Source organism: Gopherus flavomarginatus, chromosome 14, assembly GCF_025201925.1.
Source record: "Gopherus flavomarginatus isolate rGopFla2 chromosome 14, rGopFla2.mat.asm, whole genome shotgun sequence".
Taxonomy (NCBI): Eukaryota; Metazoa; Chordata; order Testudines; family Testudinidae; genus Gopherus; species Gopherus flavomarginatus.
The window spans coordinates 43,526,304-43,545,182 of NC_066630.1; the positions used below are offsets into that span (position 1 = coordinate 43,526,304).

At 49.6% G+C, this 18,879-nt stretch overlaps 1 protein-coding gene across 6 annotated transcripts in view; it reads right to left on the minus strand.

Moving 5' to 3' along the window:
• The window catches only part of WDR59 (WD repeat domain 59), an 86,677-nt gene that overhangs the window by 37,819 nt on the left and 29,979 nt on the right, over window positions 1-18,879 (minus strand). For all 6 annotated transcript variants that reach the window (XM_050922347.1, XM_050922348.1, XM_050922346.1 and 3 more), the window contains 8 exons: window positions 15,405-15,493; window positions 14,798-14,914; window positions 14,362-14,439; window positions 12,682-12,838; window positions 7,926-8,005; window positions 5,971-6,103; window positions 2,115-2,239; window positions 456-620 (listed from right to left, as the gene is read on the minus strand). In XM_050922347.1, coding sequence (XP_050778304.1) covers window positions 456-620; window positions 2,115-2,239; window positions 5,971-6,103; window positions 7,926-8,005; window positions 12,682-12,838; window positions 14,362-14,439; window positions 14,798-14,914; window positions 15,405-15,493 — 944 coding nt within the window. The remainder of the gene's footprint in view (window positions 1-455; window positions 621-2,114; window positions 2,240-5,970; window positions 6,104-7,925; window positions 8,006-12,681; window positions 12,839-14,361; window positions 14,440-14,797; window positions 14,915-15,404; window positions 15,494-18,879) is intronic.

Sequence of the window (18,879 nt, forward strand, 5' to 3'; positions counted from 1 at the left end):
CTGAGCTTTAGAAGGGCTTAATGAGGAAGCAGCGGCCAAAGTGATCGGTAGCAATATCCCAGCAAAGCCCTGTGATCTCTGGGTAGCTGGGATGGATGGCATTTTTCCGGGCTGTTATTGTAGCAGCAGGGTGTGGAGTGTACCTGTTTGAGAGCGTGGGGCACCCAGGGTGTTCTAGGAAGCCCTCCCATTGGTTTCCTCGGGTCATACACACGCCATGATGAAATCTGACAGCATGTATATTGTGTTGGTGCAAGTTACACACCAGGTGAAAAACGGTCAAAAAAACTCAGCCCAGGAGGCCTAAAACACATCGGCTCCTGAGCAATGATCTGCAAGTCACACTCAGCCCTCAGTGTCCCCTTCCTGGACCTGAGCAGTCGAACATGTCACTGACCCTGGGCTCCACATACCAGATGCAGAGTGCACCCCCACATGCATGCACACATCCCTACCTTCAGCAGCTTTGCCTTCATTGTGGAGCTGATAGTGGTAGTGGGGGCAAACTGGAAGGAGGGTGCAGCATTATTAGGATACTGCACAGGGAACATCACCCGCATCTTGACTCTCTGGTTGCCACAGTGCACAGACACTGTGCAGCTGCGATTCACCGCATCCATCTGCGAACAGAAAAGCAACCACTTCTGATGCAGACCTCCCAGGGCCTTTAGCCATACAGTGGCTGAAATCCGCCACAAGGGGCTGGTCCCTCTTCAGAGGCCCCACCAGGCTGCAGTGCACACTGTGCACAGGGGCTGCGAACACAGAGATAGCAGGAACTCCAGACACAAATGGGGGATTGGCTCAGCACTTTCCAGCTTTGCACCGAGACTGCAGGGAGACGGCCACTCTGCGAAGGAAGCTGCAGGCAGGAATTGGAAGAATCCATTCTCAACATGGCCATCTCAGTCCATCCCATGTCACTGGGCAGCTCCCCATTTAGTGGGTTAACCCTATGCACCCCCTCCGGAGAGCCTGGCCCTTTGGCTCCAAGAGGGCAACAGCAGCACCTGTCAGACAAACCCTGTAACCACCACCTACCAAATCAGCTGCTCCAGAGCTCTCCCCTAAGCCACATAGCTGTCTCTCCTCCTGGCAGGCACCATATACAAAGCTTGCTATGTAAGGATGAGTCCAATCCCTAAGAGGCAGCGTGGCCTAATGCCTAGGGCACTGAGTTGGACTCGGGACACCTGGGCTCTACTCCTGATTCTGCCACTGACCTGAGACCTCAAGCAAGTCACTCTGTGCCTCGGTTTCCCCTCCGGACCTTTGTCTTGTCTATTAAGATAAACTCTTTGGGATGAGGGCTGTCTTTCATTAGATGCACACGTACAGCACCTTGCACAATGGGGCCCTGATTTCTGTTGTAGCCTCCAGGCTCCACTATAATGCAACTAATGATGATGCTGGGCTCTGGGACTCACCCAGTTCAGTGCACCTGGCCTGCTAGGTAGGAGAAAGGGACCCCAAAGCTCTCCCTGGCTGCTTCCAGAGCCACCAACTGGGGGACGGGAGAGGTGGGGCAGAAGGAGCTCCAGGGCTCCCTGCCTCCCTCCTCATTAGGGGCCTCCAATCATAGGTTTTAAACTTGAGCTCAGGCCAGTCCTCGTGCCTCACGCTTACAAAACATCATGAGGGGCAACACTGCCTCCCAGCAAAAGAATGAGCTCCCAGCGCACTTCCAGGGCTTCAGAACCCTGGCCATCCCCAGGGGAATAAGCCATTTGGAATCACCCCACCTGGGACCCAGCCACCGCCCTACCAGAGAACGTCAGCACTGGGGAACTTCTTACAGCGACTTCCTTCCAGGCAGAGATTTCCCCAGTCTGCCACTTAACAGCTACAGCGAGACTGGAGCTGTGGCCTGGGAAATACCTCCCCACCCCGTGCATCTGTGGCCTAGAAATACCTGCACCTCCTATCCCCTGTACCCATGACCTGGGATTATCCTGTCATTGGCCTGGGGAAGGTCCTGCATCCATAGCCCAACGTAAGTGTCGTTTAAAGCAATCAGCCTCGTAGTGCTGGGAGAAGGTCCACAGCACAAGACACTGGACGATCCAGTCCTGCCTGCGTCCTCTGCTGTCAGCAGGAGGAAATTTTCCCTCTACCTCCACATTGACGTTTCGGATCTGCACGTTGATCAGGGAAAACTCCTGCTGCAGTGTCTGTGGCAGGCCCAGCTGGTCTGATTTTCTTCCCACCAGGAGGTCATTCTGGAAGTCTTCCTTTAAAGCTGGCAGGAGAAACGGAAAACAAACAGGCTGAGGAAGGCTGTGAAAGGGAAGCTTCAGGGGACCAGCCAATCTCCCAGTGCACAAGGTGCCCACGGCAACAGGCACATAACACCCATCAAAGAGCATGTGACCATGGGTACCACTCAGCTGTCTGGGAGCTGGGCCCAGCCCCTAAGCCAGATGGACAACACTTTCTGAAGCCAGTGGGAAGAACCGCAGGCTGGATGGGGCCCTGGAGAGCCTATCCTTTGCAAAACATGGCCAGCTGCCCGCTGCTTTCCAGGTGGAGTTTAAGGCTTGGGGTTTTTTTTGTAATCTACAAAGGCCTAACTTGCTTGGGCCCTGCCTACTGAAGAGAGACCCTCCCACACGATATTACTACAGCAGAGGGCAGCAGAACTGTAGCGCCTGGCTCCTAGCATGGGCTCTGCGCTTTGGTATTCACCTCTGCACCTGCTCCAAGAGAGATCAAGTCTGATGGCTTTAGGACACACTGTGAAGTGTGCACATCTAAACGCATACTTCTAGCAGCCAGCTCTACTGCTCACGTGGCCTGTCTGACAGCTAAAGCATGCACATAGGAGGAAGAGTCCTTTCTCCTGAGCTAGGGCCTCCTGCCTCTCCAAGGATGGCATGAGCTTGGCCACCATTCCGAGACAGCCAATCCTCACAGCAGGCAGCCACAGAGAGCAGGCTCTGTCCATTAGAAAGGAGATGGCCTCTTACACCTCAGTCATTCTCTCAGCAGGGTGGGAGGGCTATACGCCCGTAAGCACTCTAGCTAGCTCTTCCTGAAGGCCAGTAATAGCCTTGCAAGGCCAGAAGACATTTAAATGACTGAGGTGACACAATGGGAAACCAGGAATCGTGGGCAAGGCAAAACTCGGTGAGAGTTTCAGAGGCTTTGGCCATATATTAGTGTACCTCTTCCCATGGCCTTTCCTGACCATTATGGTTGTCTGAGTAGTGTTGACTGTACACTTAGTCAGCACCGCATCAAGGGTAGGTACCACATGATGGCCAGCCCTTGATTGTGGAATGACCTTCACAAGATCTCTGCTGGAGGCTATTTTTAGGGCATGAGGCAAGTCCTAGTTAATTCTGCTGGCCTATTCTTGTCCCTGGTATTTTTTTCATCTATTCCCCCTTTCATTTCCCATGCTGAGAACTGCTCCCTTTGTGGGAGGTTTCCGTGAGAATTCTTGGATTAGCCTCTGGACCAGATATTTTTGGCTGTTGTATTTGGCTGGGTGGGTCTCTTAGCTGTTAATTAGTATTTAGTATTTTATTATAGTGCTTAGATGCCTTGCAATAGGGGCCTGAGAAATGGATTCAACAAAGGCCAGTGGCTCTCAAGGAAGAAGGTGATCATTTCCTGAACAGTAGACACTCCTCTAATCCTCTAACACATGACCACTGCGGTTCCCTGGCGTGGGAAGTTTGGAAGGGGAGATGACTTCTCTTCCGCCTCCCAGTTGGACTAGTGTCTAATCCTGAAAAGCCTGCATAGTCATCTGGATTCCTAAGGATCTTGAATTGTCACACAGACTGTGGACATTGTTTTATATTGAGGGAGGAGGGCTTGGGTCTTATTTACAGAGCATTGTTCTCCTCAAGCATCCAAAACACTGTACAAACGTTAACATATGGATTGCTTCGTCCACTGCTGAAATGCAGCTGCATGGGGGTGAACAGCAGCAAGTGTTTATCTGCACGCATCAATGCTTCACAACAGTTTTAGGCTGGAAAGGGCCAAACAGAACAGCCAGGACTCGCATGTTTTTTGTTCCTGTGGCCACAGCATTTATTGCAGAATCTACTCTCTGCTTAAAACAAAAAAAAAAAAAACCAGCCCTCATGGCTGCAAAGGAAACCTTAAAAACTCAAATCAAATGGAAACTGATGCAGCAATTTTGACAGGGTGAACATACCCCACGCCCAGCTGGGTTAACTCTTAGTTGTGGGGAGAGACAAGAGAGCACATAAAAGCGCATGAGCTGCCAGGTCAGGAGGAGAGAGCCATGGCCACGGCTCATTAAGGGTGCTCTAGACTAGGACAAGAGGTGCTGTATTTCATAGAATCATAGAACTGGAAGGGACCTCGAGAGGTCATCTAGTCCAGTCTCTGCACTCAGGGCAGGACTAAATATTATCTAGACCATCCCTGACAGGTGTTTATCCAATCTGCTCTTAAAAATCTCCAGTGATGGAGATTCCACAACCTCCCTAGGCAATTTATTCCAGTGCTTAATGTCCAACCTAAACCTCCCTTGCTTAAATTTAAGCCCATTGCTTCTTGTCCTATCCTCAAAGGTTAAGAAGAACAATTTTTCTCTCTCCTCCTTGTAACAATCTTCTATGTATTTGAAAACTGTTGTTATGTCCCCTCTCAGTCTTCTCTTCTCCAGACTAAACAAACTCAATTTTATCAATCTTCCCTCATAGTTCATGTTTTCTAGATCTTTAATCATTTTTGTTGCTCTTCTCTGGACTCTCTCCAATTTGTTCACATCTTTCCTGAAATGTGGCACCCAGTACTGGACACAATACTCCAGCTGAGGCTTAATCAGTGTGGAGTAGAAAAGAAGAATTACTTCTCGTGTCTTGCTTACAATACTCCTGCTAATAGAATTTGCATGGGTTAAGCTGGCTGAGGTGAGACATGACGACAGGCATTTGTATTTGCCCTTTTGCTAGGTTTCCCAGAAGGGTTTTGGTCTTTGCCAAAAAGGAGAATCAGGTCTGCTGCTTTCGGACCCTGCCATTTTCCCTACCTGCAAGGAAACAGAACCAGTTATTTAATACCCATTGCTGGGGCTCTAGACTGCCTGCCTAGGAGGAGGTGAGCTCCAAAAAGGAGCTACATCTCTCACCTAGGCCCGTGTTGCCCCTAATCTCAACTGCTGCAACCTCCTCCACTCTGGCCTTGACAAACCCTAACTTGCCCTCACTTATATCCTTCAAAACACTGCTGCGCACGTCTTTTCCCTAGCCTATCACTTTGGTCACATCACCCCCTCCTTTAGTGTCCCTCCACTGGCCCCTTCTCTGCTGAAAACACCAATTCCTTGTCTTCACTTGCAGGGCTTGTCATGGTCTAAACCCATCCTAGCTTCACCACTTATATGCCGCTGAGACATTGACGCCTGCCTCAGCTGCTCATTTGTTCCATATGCAGAAAAATGCCCTCTCGTGTTGCCCCGTGGGAATGGGAGACACTCCCAGCAAACATCCACAAGCCACCTCATTCACCTCCTTCAGATACCTTCATAGAATGCCCCTTGGATGGGATACCAATGGCTAGCTAGTCGGTGTGCCGCCACTGCCCATCATGCTGACCAACTTCCTTGAACTCCACATCTGTCTGCATCCACCTGCTGTCTCTGGTCTTACATTTCAACTGTAGGCTCCATGGGGCAGGAACCACCTTTCTAGGTCTGCCTTTGCCCAGGGCCTGGCATGATGGGGCCATGATCCATGCCCAAGACTCTGAGGCGATGCCACCATACAAATCAATGCTACTAACAATAGAGACAAAGAACGAGTTTGCTTTTGGGGGTATTTTTTCCTTTCACGGGTGGACGACTCCTTCTTGCCAGGGTTGTGGCAGCCACCCTCTCACAAAGATAGTTAAGCAGGCATGCGTCTGTCTCTTAGAGCACAAACAACCACCGGCTTAGAGATGACCTCCAAAAGGTTTCCATTTCAAATAGCAAAGAACTTCTCTCACCTTCCTCGTCTGCATGCCCAGAGCTATGATGGGGTTCAGAGTCCTGGGTGTGGAGGGTCTTATCTGGCTCAGGCAGCAGGGCAATCCCATCAATGAGTTCGTCAACCCCGTCCAAGATATCATTAGCGCACAGCTGAAAAGAACAAGCACACCCACGTGCTGCGTCACAGGGATCAAACAAAGGCAGCCCAAAATACATAAGGAACGATACAGCAGCTCATCTCTCCAGGAAGCTTAAATTAGCCAGGTGGGCGTGTGCACAACAGCCACATCTCAAAGACCCTGGCACTGCTTTCCTGCCGGCGCCCTGTGATGAAAGACATGGCTTTTCATCAGACAAGAGTCCTGGCCTTTGTCACCTAGCCTGCTCAACCACATTTCCCCCCGTCACTTGCAAACGTGGCTCTATGTGCATGCCCATGAAGCAAGTAGGGGATAGATTAACGAGTGGTTAGCCAAGTTTTATTCTAAAATAAAGGCGATGTGACTTTTCTAATGCCATCCCATGACAGACTGACCAGTACGAGCTAGAAGATCACGTGCCATGACTTGCTTTGCTTTTTAAAGCCAGTCTTAGGACTTTGCATTTTTGCCATTGTTACTTACACTATGGTCAGGACTAGCAGCCCCAAATGAAGGGCCACAACCCAACTGGGCTGGGCAACGTCCAGACAAATAGCAAACAGACCCAGAGAACTCCCAGCCTGGATTTACAAGACACAGGAGAGGGTGAACAGCCAGATGTGGGGAAGGACACAGTAATGACCGAACAAGCGTGTTGCCATGGCAAACTACCAGACTTACTCACGGGCATCTCCCTGGGATACAAACAACAGGTTTGGACATAGGAGAAAACTAATAGAAATCATGCAAAACTGCCTGCTAATGAGTGACGGGACACAGTGTGATCTGGCTGGAGAAGATGTGTCGAAGAGCCGCTAGCCTCGCAAGTTGGAAAGCAAGAGAGGCCAGCTGGGACCAACGTCCTCGTCAGAGCTTTGCACCTAGTATTCCAAGCCAGAAGAGGGTGCACATAGTCTCAGCCTTGGCTCCATCGGAGGGTTGGGTTCCTGCAGCACTGAGCCATCTGTGCCCAGGTGTGAGGGGGTCTGCAGAGGCAATGTCTGCTGGACAGTTTTAGATTCTGCAGTTAGCTTGAGGTAGTTGGTAAGCCTTCCCACTACTGCTGGACAACACCACTTCACAGTACACCTGCTGTTACAGCAAGACTCAGTCCTGCTGTTCCTGTAAAGCCTTCGTGATTCTATATGTCCAGTGGGAAACCTCCTGGCTAGCAAACATTTGTCTGGAGCACAGTGCAGCCTGCTGTACATTACAGGTCAGAGTTAGGCTCCATCTACACTACACACCCTGGCGGCATGTAGCATACAGATAGCCATACGCTGCAGTGAGAAAGCACACTGCATCCACACTGGTGTACAGTTCCACATGTGAGTGAAAGGCTCCAGCAGTGGGGAAAGGTTTCCTCGCTGCTGGAGTCTTTCCCTGAAGGAGGGAAAGAGCTCTGGCACAGGGGAGCTAACAGAGCCTTTCCCCCGTGCCAGCATCTTTCCCCACAGTGGGGAAGGGCCCCAGGAGAGGCATGCAGCATTCAGACATGTGTAGGCCTCCTAGCACGGGTATAAATAGCAGTGCGGATGGTGAGTAGAGAACCATGTGCGGTATGTACTCAGCCCGGTATGTCTGTACTGGTCTAAGCTGTGTCTCACTGTCTACTCTGCTATCTATACCTGTGCTGGGGGACTGTGTGTGTACACTCCATGTCGCTGAACGAAGGGTGCAGTGTAGACACACCCTGTGGGGGCTGAGCTGAGCTGTGAGTGAGAAGGCTGGATGGTACCTAGAGACCTTGTGCCTGAGCTTGTGCTGTCAGTTGGTAAATTTAGCACTTCAGAATGCTGTCCCCAGTCCAACGCCAAAAGCGCTTTGCATACCCTCTGCAGCTGGGAGTCAACCCGCCACATCCGCAGAGTCTGGTCACGAGACCACGTGACCAGCTGGTAGTCCTTGGAGCCTAAAAGAAGAGAAAATAATTTCTAGCAGTAACAGAAAACAGACTTAACTCTATTTATGATATAAGTGGACTGAACCAAGTAGCTAGATCCAGTAGATAGGACGCTGGAGTGGGAGTCAGAACTCCTGGGTTCTGTTCCTGCCTTTGATATTGTCCAAGGTCACATAGCAAGTCAAATCACTGTGCCACTCTGTGCCTCAGTTTCCCCATCTGTAAAATGGGGATAAGAATGCTGCTGGAGTTACAGAGGAGAAAACTGCAATGCAGGTAAAAATACATTTTGCAGTGAAAGTTTTCACATGGGAAATGAATCCGATCTACTAGGAGGCACTTATTTTTAATGTGTCACACTGCTGTGTAGCTGAAAATGCAAGTAACAACATAAAAGTGAATTGCAAAGCAGGGGAAAAAAAAAAAAAGGTGTTCACCTGTAACATCTCCTTTATGATGTAGAGAGCACAACAGTTTTTCTACATTTGGAATATCAAATCCTGGCTCCCCCTCACTCCCCTCAAGGATTTTGGGAATCTCTGGAGGCCCTGAGGCTGTAATGCTACAGAGGTCCCAGCTCTCAATTGACTGACACACACATACGAGGGATTGCCCTACACAGCATGGATTTCACTTAAACTAGTTTCAAAACAGTTTAGTTAAACTGGTGTAACTTTGTGTGTGGATGCACTTCAATACGTTTAAAACTGGCTTGTGGTGGTTTAGCTTGTGCCTGTAAATTTACCAATGTAATTAAACTGATGAGGCCTCGTTTACACTATGAGTTTAGCTTGAATTTGGCAGTGTTAAATCGAATTAACCCTGCACCTGTCCACACAACGAAGACTTTTACTTCGATATAAAGGGCTCTTAATATTGATATTTGTACTCCTCCCCACGACGAGGGGAGTAGCACTGAAATCGGTATTGCCATTTCGAATTAGGGTTAGTGTGGCCGCAATTCAACGGTATTGGCCTCCAGGAGTGATCCCACAGTGCACCATTGTGACCGCTCTGGACAGCAATCTGGAGTTGGATGCATTGGCCAGGTAGACAAGAAAAGCCCTGCAAACTTTTGAATTTCATTTCCTGTTTGCCCAGCGTGGAGCGCTGATCAGCACAGGTGACCATGCAGTCCCAGAATCAAAAAAGAGCTCCAGCATGGACCATACGGGAGATACTGGATCTGATCTCTGTATGGGGAGAGGAACCTGTTCTATCAGAACTCCGTTCCAAAAGACGAAATGCCAGAACATTTGAAAAAATCTCTAAGGCTATGATGGACAGAGGCCACAACAGGGACTCAACACAGTGCTGTGTGAAACTTAAGGAGCTGAGACAAGCGTACCAGAAAGCCAAAGAATGAAATGGACGCTCACGGAGGGAGGGGCGACTGACGACTGTAGCTATCCCACAGTTCCCACACTCTCCGAAAACCATTTGAATTCTTGGCTGAGCTCCCAAAGCCTGAAGGGTCAAAAACATTGTCGTGGGTGGTTCAGGGTATATGTCATCACACACACACACACACACGAAAGGAAAGGGAAAAAAATTGTTTCTCGCCTTTTTTCAATGTCACCGTATGTCTACTGAATGTTGCTGGCAGACACAGTGCTGCAGCGCTACACAGCAGCATCCCCTTGCCTTGCCTTGCCTTGCGGAGGGCAGACGGTACAGTGGGACTGGTATCCGTCATCGTCGTCCCGTGAGTGCTCCTGGCTGGCCTCGGTGAGGTCGGCTGGGGGCGCCTGGACAAAAATGGGAATGACTCCAGGTCATTCTCTTCTTTAAGCTTTGTCTAATGGAGAGTCAGTCCTGCCTGGAATATCATGGCAGCTGGAGGCTTCTGCCTCAGGCTGCTCTCCCAGTCAGCAGCACCGCGCGGTCGCGCCTATCCCAGCCTACTCCTTGCTACCAGGGCTCACAATCAGATACTTAGATCTCTACATTTTGCTGCAAATAAAAACTTTAAGCTGCCATTTAGAACTGTCCCTCAACATACATATCCTGGGACATTTTGTATTTTACCAGTGCAGAACAGTGGTTCACTCTACTTCATTGTAAGCCAGCCACCCTCCCCTCTCCCCTTTGATCTCTGCGTGCAATAAAGTCAGTGTTTGTTCCTTATTCCTGCATTCTTTATTACTTCATCACCCCGATGGGGGGATAACTGCAGGAGCGGTGCCAGAGTTTCTGGAGCCCTAGGTAGAATTTGAGGGGCGGAATTTTGTGAGCTCCCCATGGGGCGCGCGGGAGCTTTCGATTCCATTCCCATTGCGCTGCCGAAGAAGAACCCTCCGCCAAAATGCCACAGGCGACAGCGGCAGTCATTGAGCTGCTCAATTGCCAGCTGCTGTTTTCCGGGACACGTCGGCAGAAGGTCCTTCTTCGGCAGCGCTACGGGAGAAGAACTGGAAGCTCCCGTGTGCCCCATGGGGAGCGCACAAAATGCCGCCCCCCAAATCCTGGCACCCCAGGCGACTGCCTAGGGTCGCCTAATGGAAGCGCCGGCCCTGGATAACTGCCACGGTAGCCCAGGAGGGGTGGGGGAGGAGGGAAGCAACGGGTGGGGTTGTTGCAGGGGTACCCCCTAGAATGGCATGCAGCTCATCATTTCTGCGGGATGTCTGGGGCTCTGACCCAGAGCGGCCGTTTGCCTCTCTGGTTCTTTAGTAGGCTTGCCGGATATTCTAGGCAGGACTGACTCTTCTTTAGACAAAACCTTAAAGAAGAGAATGACCTGGGGAGTCATTCCCATTTTTGTCCAGGCACCCCTGACCGACCTCACCGAGGCCAGCCAGGAGCACCCATGACAGCAGCAGACGGTACAGTAGTGCTGGTAACCATCTTTGCTAACTTGCAAAAGGCCAGGGGATGCTGCTGTGTAGCGCTGCAGTACTGCGTCTGTCAGCAGCATCCAGTAGACATATGGTGACAGTGAAAAAAGGCTCAACGGGCTCCATGGTTGCTGTGTTATGGTGTCTGCCCGGGCAATCCAGGGAAAAGGGTGCGAAATGATTGTCTGCTGTTGCTTTCATGGAGGGAGGATTGACTGACGACATTTACCCAGAACCACCCGCAACAAATTTTGGGCCCCATCAGGCACTGGGATCTCAACCCAGAATTCCAATGGGTGGGGGAACATGCGGGAACTATGGGATAGCTATCCACAGTGCAACGCTCCGGAAGTCGACACTAGCCTTGGTACATGGATGCACACCGCCAAATTAATGTGCTTAGTGTGTCCGCGTGCACTTGACTTTATACAATCTGTTTCCAAAAATCGATTTCTGTAAAATTGGAATAATCCCGTAGTGTAGACATACCCTGATCAGAAAAGACCAGGTTTAAACCTACATAAGAGCGTCCACGCACTAAGGTCCCCCAATTTAACTAAATCAGTTTAAAAAACACCTTTAGTTAAACCGGGATACCTTTGTCTGCAGCCCCAGCCTCTGTGAGGTTACGAGGGCATGCAGACACAGTAACAAGTCAATAATCAAACATAACACACCACCCTTTGCATAGCTCTTTTCAGTAGATCTTCAGATATGTTACCAAGGAGGTCAGTGTCATTATCCACATTGTACAGAAAGGGAAACCGAGGCACAGAGAGGGAGGTGACTTGTCCAGTAGGCCAGTGGCAGAGCAAAGGATAAGAACCCAGGTTTCCTGAGTCCCAGGCCAGTATTCTAGCCACTAGGCCACACTGCTTACTGGTCAACACACAGGTTCAACGGGAAGAGAACAGCCGAACACCCATCCCTCTGAGCAAAACCAACAGACGAAGTTTCCTAAGTGCCATTACAAAAATTCCATTAAATGATTGAGAGGGGAGCCTGGGGACCTGCTCTGGAGAAGAAATTAGTCCTGGTTAAATCTGTGTAGATAGGTGGTTTGCACCAGTGCTGCCACCTTCATCACTGAGCAGGGCAAACGAAATGGTGTGACAGATATAAAGTCCATGCCCTGCACCCAAAGAGAGCAGTGGTACCATAAGACCCTGGGTGTGAATCAAGGACCAGGGACCTGTGGTTACAGCAAGAGAGGAGTTACAGCAGTGGAGCTGTGCAGGTTAAAGCCCTGTGTGCTCTCTCATTGCTCTGTTTGGTTATCTGACCTTTTTGTGGGGTTTTCTATATTTGAAAATGACTGACTGGAGTCTGAAATTTGGCAGGAGAGTTCCTTTCTCCCGGCTCCACCTCCCTTGGCTGGTGTATTGGGTACGTGGGTACTACTGAAAATGCAGCTTTTATTGCATGTGATGCTCCTGATATTTGTGGACTTGCTTTTTCCGTGCAATAAATGGTGAAGCTTGGAGGGATTCACTCATAGTTTTGATTTTTTTTCCTTCACTTTATGCAACAATCTTATTGTACAATTTATTCTGAAAAATCCATTTAAAAACAGACCGACGGATGGTGGGAAATGAGATAGTCCCTGTTGACCCGCTCTGCACTCACATCGATTGGCTCTGTTAGCCTGGGAATTGTTTGCATGGCCTCACGCAACAGGACACGTACCAATAAACTATGCTCTGTGGGGCCTGGAAAGCAGATAGAGGCTAATTCAAGTAGTGGCAAGAGCAGAAATTGCTTGAGTATGGCAGCCACAAGGCAGACTCCAGCCACCGCCATGCACCAATGGCAGTTGCATGAGATCAGCAGTCACAGTCCTGCACCCACCTTCTTTCTGCTTTCTCCACTGGAACTCCAGCACCACATCGTCGTGTCCCACGAAGGTGTGAACCGGCGTATTCAGGTCAAAGGTGTTCCAAAGGAGAAGGCTGTTCTCTCGCCGCAGCTGGGGAACCATCACGGTCACCAGCCCATTGCTGAAAGGCTGGGGGAGAGAAGCACACCCAGACAGGGGCTGCTCAGCTGTACAACGGTTAGCCTGACAGCTCTCATTTCCCCCATATTGCCCTGATTGTACTTTCCAACACCGTCCCATTCACACTGGCACAAGGGCACGTCCTGGCACTGCCACAGGCTGACTTCAAGGAGGATGTTGGGGCCCAGGAGCCAATCCTACAATGAGGAGCTTTCAAAAGAGGTTACCATGCAAGAGGACTCAACATGCCGTGAAAGGAGAGGGATGCACCGTGCTTGAAAGAGGCATTCACCACAGCTCATTTAAAACCAGCCATTTCCTTCTGCTTCTTACTAACTCCACCTAGCACCAGCGACAGGGATTTTAGCACACCCTCTTCACACACCATTCCTGCTGCTCTTTTCTGTTTGGCTCAGCCTGTAAAATCAACCTGGACGGGTGAGTGTTGCTCTTTGGGTCTCATACACTAGCAGTTATTTGGGGTCCTGACGCTGCAAAGGAGTACTGAATTATAACTAACTATTGCACACACACACCAGGCATGGTACAGGGCCGAAGGGAGGGAGAGGTGATGAAAGGCTCATTCTGGTGTCTGGAGAAGACAGTGAGTACAACCTGATGCTGAATGGCTAGGTGTTAAAGGCTATGTGCAAAAAAACCCCTGTGGCAATGAGTCTCAGAACCCGGGTCAACTGACTTGGGTTTGCGCTACTGGGCTAAGAACAGCAGTGTCAACATTCCCGCTCAGGCTGGAGTCCAAGCTCTGAGACCTCCTCCTTTGCTGGGTTTGAGCCTGGGCTCCAGCCCAAGCGGGAACTTCTACGCAGCTATTTTTAGCCCCCCCACCGTGAGCCCGAGTCAATTAACCTGGGCTCTGTGACTCATGCCGAGGTTTTCATGTTTTGGGTGTAGACATACACAAAGCTGAGGAACACCTTGTGCTTTAAAAGCCTTGGACCTCACGCCACAAAAAGACAGCATGTTAGTGCCTTCTTAGCTACACAAAACTGCGACAGCCCATTAAAATACATGGGCATTGTTAAAAAGCCCTCAGAGACAAGACACAAGTGATAAAATCTCTTAGTAGAAATTGTGAAAGAGGCATGGACAAGCTGCTATAGTGCTGCTCTTAGCACGTTGTCTCCATCTGTGCAAGGTAAGTTAGTGACAGTGCAGAGAGAGGGTATAAGGAACTGCTGAGCCAAAGCTGCAGGGCCTTCTTTAGGTTTTAGACACCAGCTGCAAGCCCCATGTATGTGGGTCTCCGCTACAGTCATCTGGGAAAGAGCCAAGTTTCACATTATTAGGCACCCCCTCCATGAGCCTGGTTCTCATGGAAGATGCTTCTCCCACTCATACTGATAGTGCTGTAACTGAGGTTTGAAAGTCAGATTAATAAAAGCCAATGGCAAAAAACAGTGCTAATGATTCCCAGGGAGGGCCCCTTCAGCAATGCCTCGCTAGGTAATTTCCCTTGGCCGACCCAGGTTCTAGCAAGGCTATGGGACAGAGGGACAGGTGTTCACACTCACCGTGTATCTAGCCTTCCAAACTGGAACCTGGCAGGGGAGTATATTGAGATACTTCCGAGGCTGACGGTAATCCCAGAACTTCAACAGAACAGAAAATAAGCCAGTGAGCTTCGTTCTCAGGAGGGATTTTCTGTGTAACTCAGCTCTGACAAAGCGCCAGACACACGGCAGGTGCTCCACAGTGTCATTCTAGACATCGTTGCACTAATGGAGCTGAGTTGGCCCCAAAGGGGGGGCGCTATCAGCTTCAGACACAGTGACTCGGGGCAACACACGTGCACTGACCCTCACAAGACTTGTCATAACGGGTGATGTCTAATACCAGATCTAGTTCCCACTGAAGTCAATGGACGGATGTCCAGTGATTTCAGTGGCAGCTGGGTCAGGGCCGTAGGATGGCACTGGTACATTCCCTCAGAGAGCCCTGGGCACTTACCCTGACGGAATTGTCCTGGCTGGAAGTGGCCAGGATGTACTCATTGTCTGGATGCCAATCCAGGCCATGGATTTTAGAGAGATGCGCTGCCAAGTACTCCACTGCAGTGCTGGGTTTCTGCAATCAGAGGCTTTTTAGTTCTCATCATGCTAATTCTTAGAAGCAAGAAATCTGGCCCGATCCTGTTGGGTAAAGAAAGCACTTTCCCCCCCACCTCCCCACACACAGTAGAGATCTCCAGCCAGAGAGAAAGATAAACAATGGCTTGTAGGCTACAGAAAAGTTACCGTGAAGTGCAGTGGTAAAGTTCCATAGGAGTCAAATACATCAGTGCACTGGCTAAGGGGGCGCTTTATATTTGTTGTAACTAGTATCCATTAAGAAGCCAAAAGCAAGGTGCTAAGGGGTATGTTTTTAGAGAAAGGGAGGCCAATTATACAGTCCTCCTTCAAATCTCAGACTCCACTGGCACCACGCTCACCTTAAACTGATCATTCAGAGGGATGGAAAACAAAGAAGTAAGGAGAAATAATGTGGGACTGGCATGGCGCCTTGATTCCACATATGGGAACATGCAGAGGCCACTCAAAGGCTAATGGGAACTCACCCGCTTGTCCCAGATACGGACATCCCCATCATGGCTGGTTGCTAAACAGTTGACGTTTTTCTTGTTCCATTTGACCTGGGAGGCTCCAGCTGCAGAAAGAGCAGAGCAGAAAAGGGTCAGTGAACAGCATCTTCAAATAGCTTAAAACTCAGGTGGGCCAACAAGACAGGAAGTGGCTGTGAAATGTAGGGCACACCCACAGCATCTCAGACCACTCATGATCTGCACAGGACATACAATTAAGAGGTGTAGTGGGGCTCTTGCCCTGAGGGGTTTAAAGACAGCCTTGGGAGACGGCTGTTGCAGGGGAAAGCAGCTGCTAGACTGATTGGGGAAGCAGCCGCAGCTTGGCCATGCCCCAGTCAGACCTCAGCTGGTCCTCTATAAGAGGCTGGGAGCCAGGAGCTCATCAGTCTCTCTCTAGCTGTATAGGGAGATGGATCTGGCTGCAAGGACCTGAGCAGAGTAGTTGAGTGGACCAGGGCTGGGGAAAGGCAGAGGAGCTGGGGAGAAGGCCAAACAGGTAGTAGGGCTGCCGTGGACAGCCCATGGCTAGGCAGAGGCAGCAGGTCCAAACTCAACCTTGCCTGTGATGAGTGACTTATACTGCAGTCTGCCCCAGGGAGTGGGGGCTAGTTGGTGACTGGCAGTAGCCTACAACTGAGGCGAGGTGGGGATAAGGGCTCCCTGAGAAGGGGAGATCCCGAGACTGAGGGGTTACTGCCAGGGGGCAGTACCTCAGATAACAGGGCACCGGAGTCCAGGGAGGGATGCGGGGGCCCAGCAGCAGTGGGACACTGGCCTGCAGAGGGCAGTCCAAGGCTGGAGAGCTAATTCCCAGTGACCAGCAGGAGGCACTACAGGGGCGAGTCCCGCACTGTTACAAGAGAAGAGACGTCCCAGGAGTGAGCATGAAAGACTGTGGTGAGACATTTCATGGGAACGCAGCAGCAAAGTTAAAGGACAACTCTCCTTCAGAAAGAGGCTAACCCCGGCTTTGGGGGCTCCATGCATGTGTCTCAAGGAGCTCAGATCCAATGTGCTCCATTTACAAGTCAAAAGATGTTTTTTCGAACCTCCAGCCACTATCAGCTTGTCACAGGGAGCAACTGCCTCTGTGTGGGAGCTACAAGCTTTGCATCTCTTACCACTTTAGCGCCAACCCGCTCCCTCTGCCTGCTCCCTGGTGCCCTGTGATTAACTCGGCCCCCCACTCTCACCCACATCAGTAATGCACTATAGAGATTTTAACATTACTCGCCTATCACTAACATCCAGGACTTTAATCTTGCTGAGGTTGGAGTGAAGGCTGAGCATTTGCGTGTGACCGAGGTGCTAGATGTGTGCGCTGCAAGTGGCTCATTGCTGGAAGTGAAGGGGAGTTCATCATGGAGGTGGGGAGTCCAAGGGTATCTGGGTGTCAGGAGATGAGCTAAGGTTGTGGTGGATGTTCGTGTTGGCCTATCTAGAGAACTATTGGATTGTTAGAGACTGACAGGAAATGCACTTCAGAAGCCTTAACTCTGAGGTAAAATTTGTGTGTGGAATCCTCAGAGAAACCAAGACTCAAAACAAGTTTTGGGGATATACGTTCTCCGCGGTAAGGGCAGGTCAGAGACAATGCATTTTGCTAAGGGGTAGGGACAACGGATGCAGCGTACAGCTCCACTGTGTTTCTCAGCTCCACCAATACTTAGGAACTCAGTCAGCTGCAAAGCCTGCTGCTCAGCAAATGTTCACAAACATAGAGGATGTGTCATCTCTAGGAAGAAAGCTGTTGCAGCAGACGCACACAGTTCTGCTGTGTCAGGGCTCCGGCATACAAAGCCCATGCTTGATGGATGAAAATGGTTTACTCACCTCAAATCATAAGAGACATAAAAAAAATTAAGGGTCAAACAAGATGGTAACTAGACTAAGGAGCAGATCTTTCCTTCTGCAGCCCACCTCCCTGTCCCCATATATAAATATATGGCTCTCTTGAGATCTGCCCAAAGATAAGGGACCACTACTTAAACAGACATTATTTTAGAACATAAGAACAGCCATATTGGGTCAGACCAATGGTCCATCTAGCCCAGTATCTTGTCATTTGACAGTGGCTGGTGCCAGATACTTCAGAGGGGATGAACAGAAGAGGGCAATTATCAAGTGATGCATTCCCTGTTGTCCAGTCCCAGCACCTGGCAGTCAGAGGCTTAGGGACATCCAGAGCCTGACTAACAGCCATTGTTGGACCTATCCTCCACAAACTTACCTACTTCTTTTTAGAATTTAGTTATGCCTTTGACCTTCACAACATCCCCTGGCAACGAGTTCCACAGATTGACTGTGCGTTGTCTGGAGAAGGATTTCCTTGTATTTGTTTAAAACCTGCTGCCTATTCATTTCCTTAGGTGACCCCTGGTTCTTGTTTACCCTTTCACGTAACTCAACATTTCCTTATTTGCTTTCTCCACACCATTCATTACTTTATAGAACTCTATCATATCCCCCCTTAGTCATCTCTTTTCCAGGCTGAACAGTCCCAGCCTTTTTAATCTCTCCTTGTATGGAAGCTGTTCCATACCCCCATCATGTGTATTGTTCTTTTCTGTATCTTTTCCAAGTCTAAAATACCTTTTCTCAGATGGGGCAACCAGAACTGAACACTTATTCAAGGTGTAGATGTACTATGGCTTTATATATGGCATTATGATATTTTCCATCTTACAGTCTTTTCCTTTCCTAATATTCCATTAGCTTTTTTGGCTGCCGCTGCACATTGAGTGGATGTTTTCAGAGAACTGTCCACAATGACTCCAAGATCTCTTTCTTGAGTGGTAACAGCTAATTCAGACTCCATCATTTTGTACTTTGCACAATCTCCCTTCTGCTTCTGGTTCTCAGCTTTTAATAGAAAAATAATGAGCTAGCGTTGACATTGAAGGGTCAGATGTTAATGGAGTTATACAAAGCTACTTGAGGTTCTCTTCTCCCTGATTTAGTTTGAAACTCCTTTCAAAAAGATTAGAAAACAACCCGTCAAACTTCTACCCTCTAGTTTCCAAACAGACACATAAAACAGGAGGCTGCTGTGGGTCAAGAGATCCTCTGCATTTCTGTAGCATTGTGAATTCATGGCCTGTGAGTAAGGTTGTGCTGGTACAGACCCTAAAGGGCCGTTAGCAAGGCTGATTCTCTCTCTCTCTCTCTCACACACACGGAGATTAGTGGGACAGAAGAAACCCATAAGGACACTTTCACGTTTGTTCATCTGTGCTCTACCTTCATTCTAGCGTTGTCCATGTGCAGTAACTCATTCACAGAACCTATTAGGTCTTCCCCTTAAGGATGATGGGTGGAGATTAACATTGTTGGGGTCCCTGACAAGAGCCTGTCCAGCAAAGGGAGTGTTAGCCGATCGTCTTGACGAGAGCGTGATGTGTAACCCAAAGGAGGACACCCATGGCATCCTTTCAGATCCCCAGCTGGT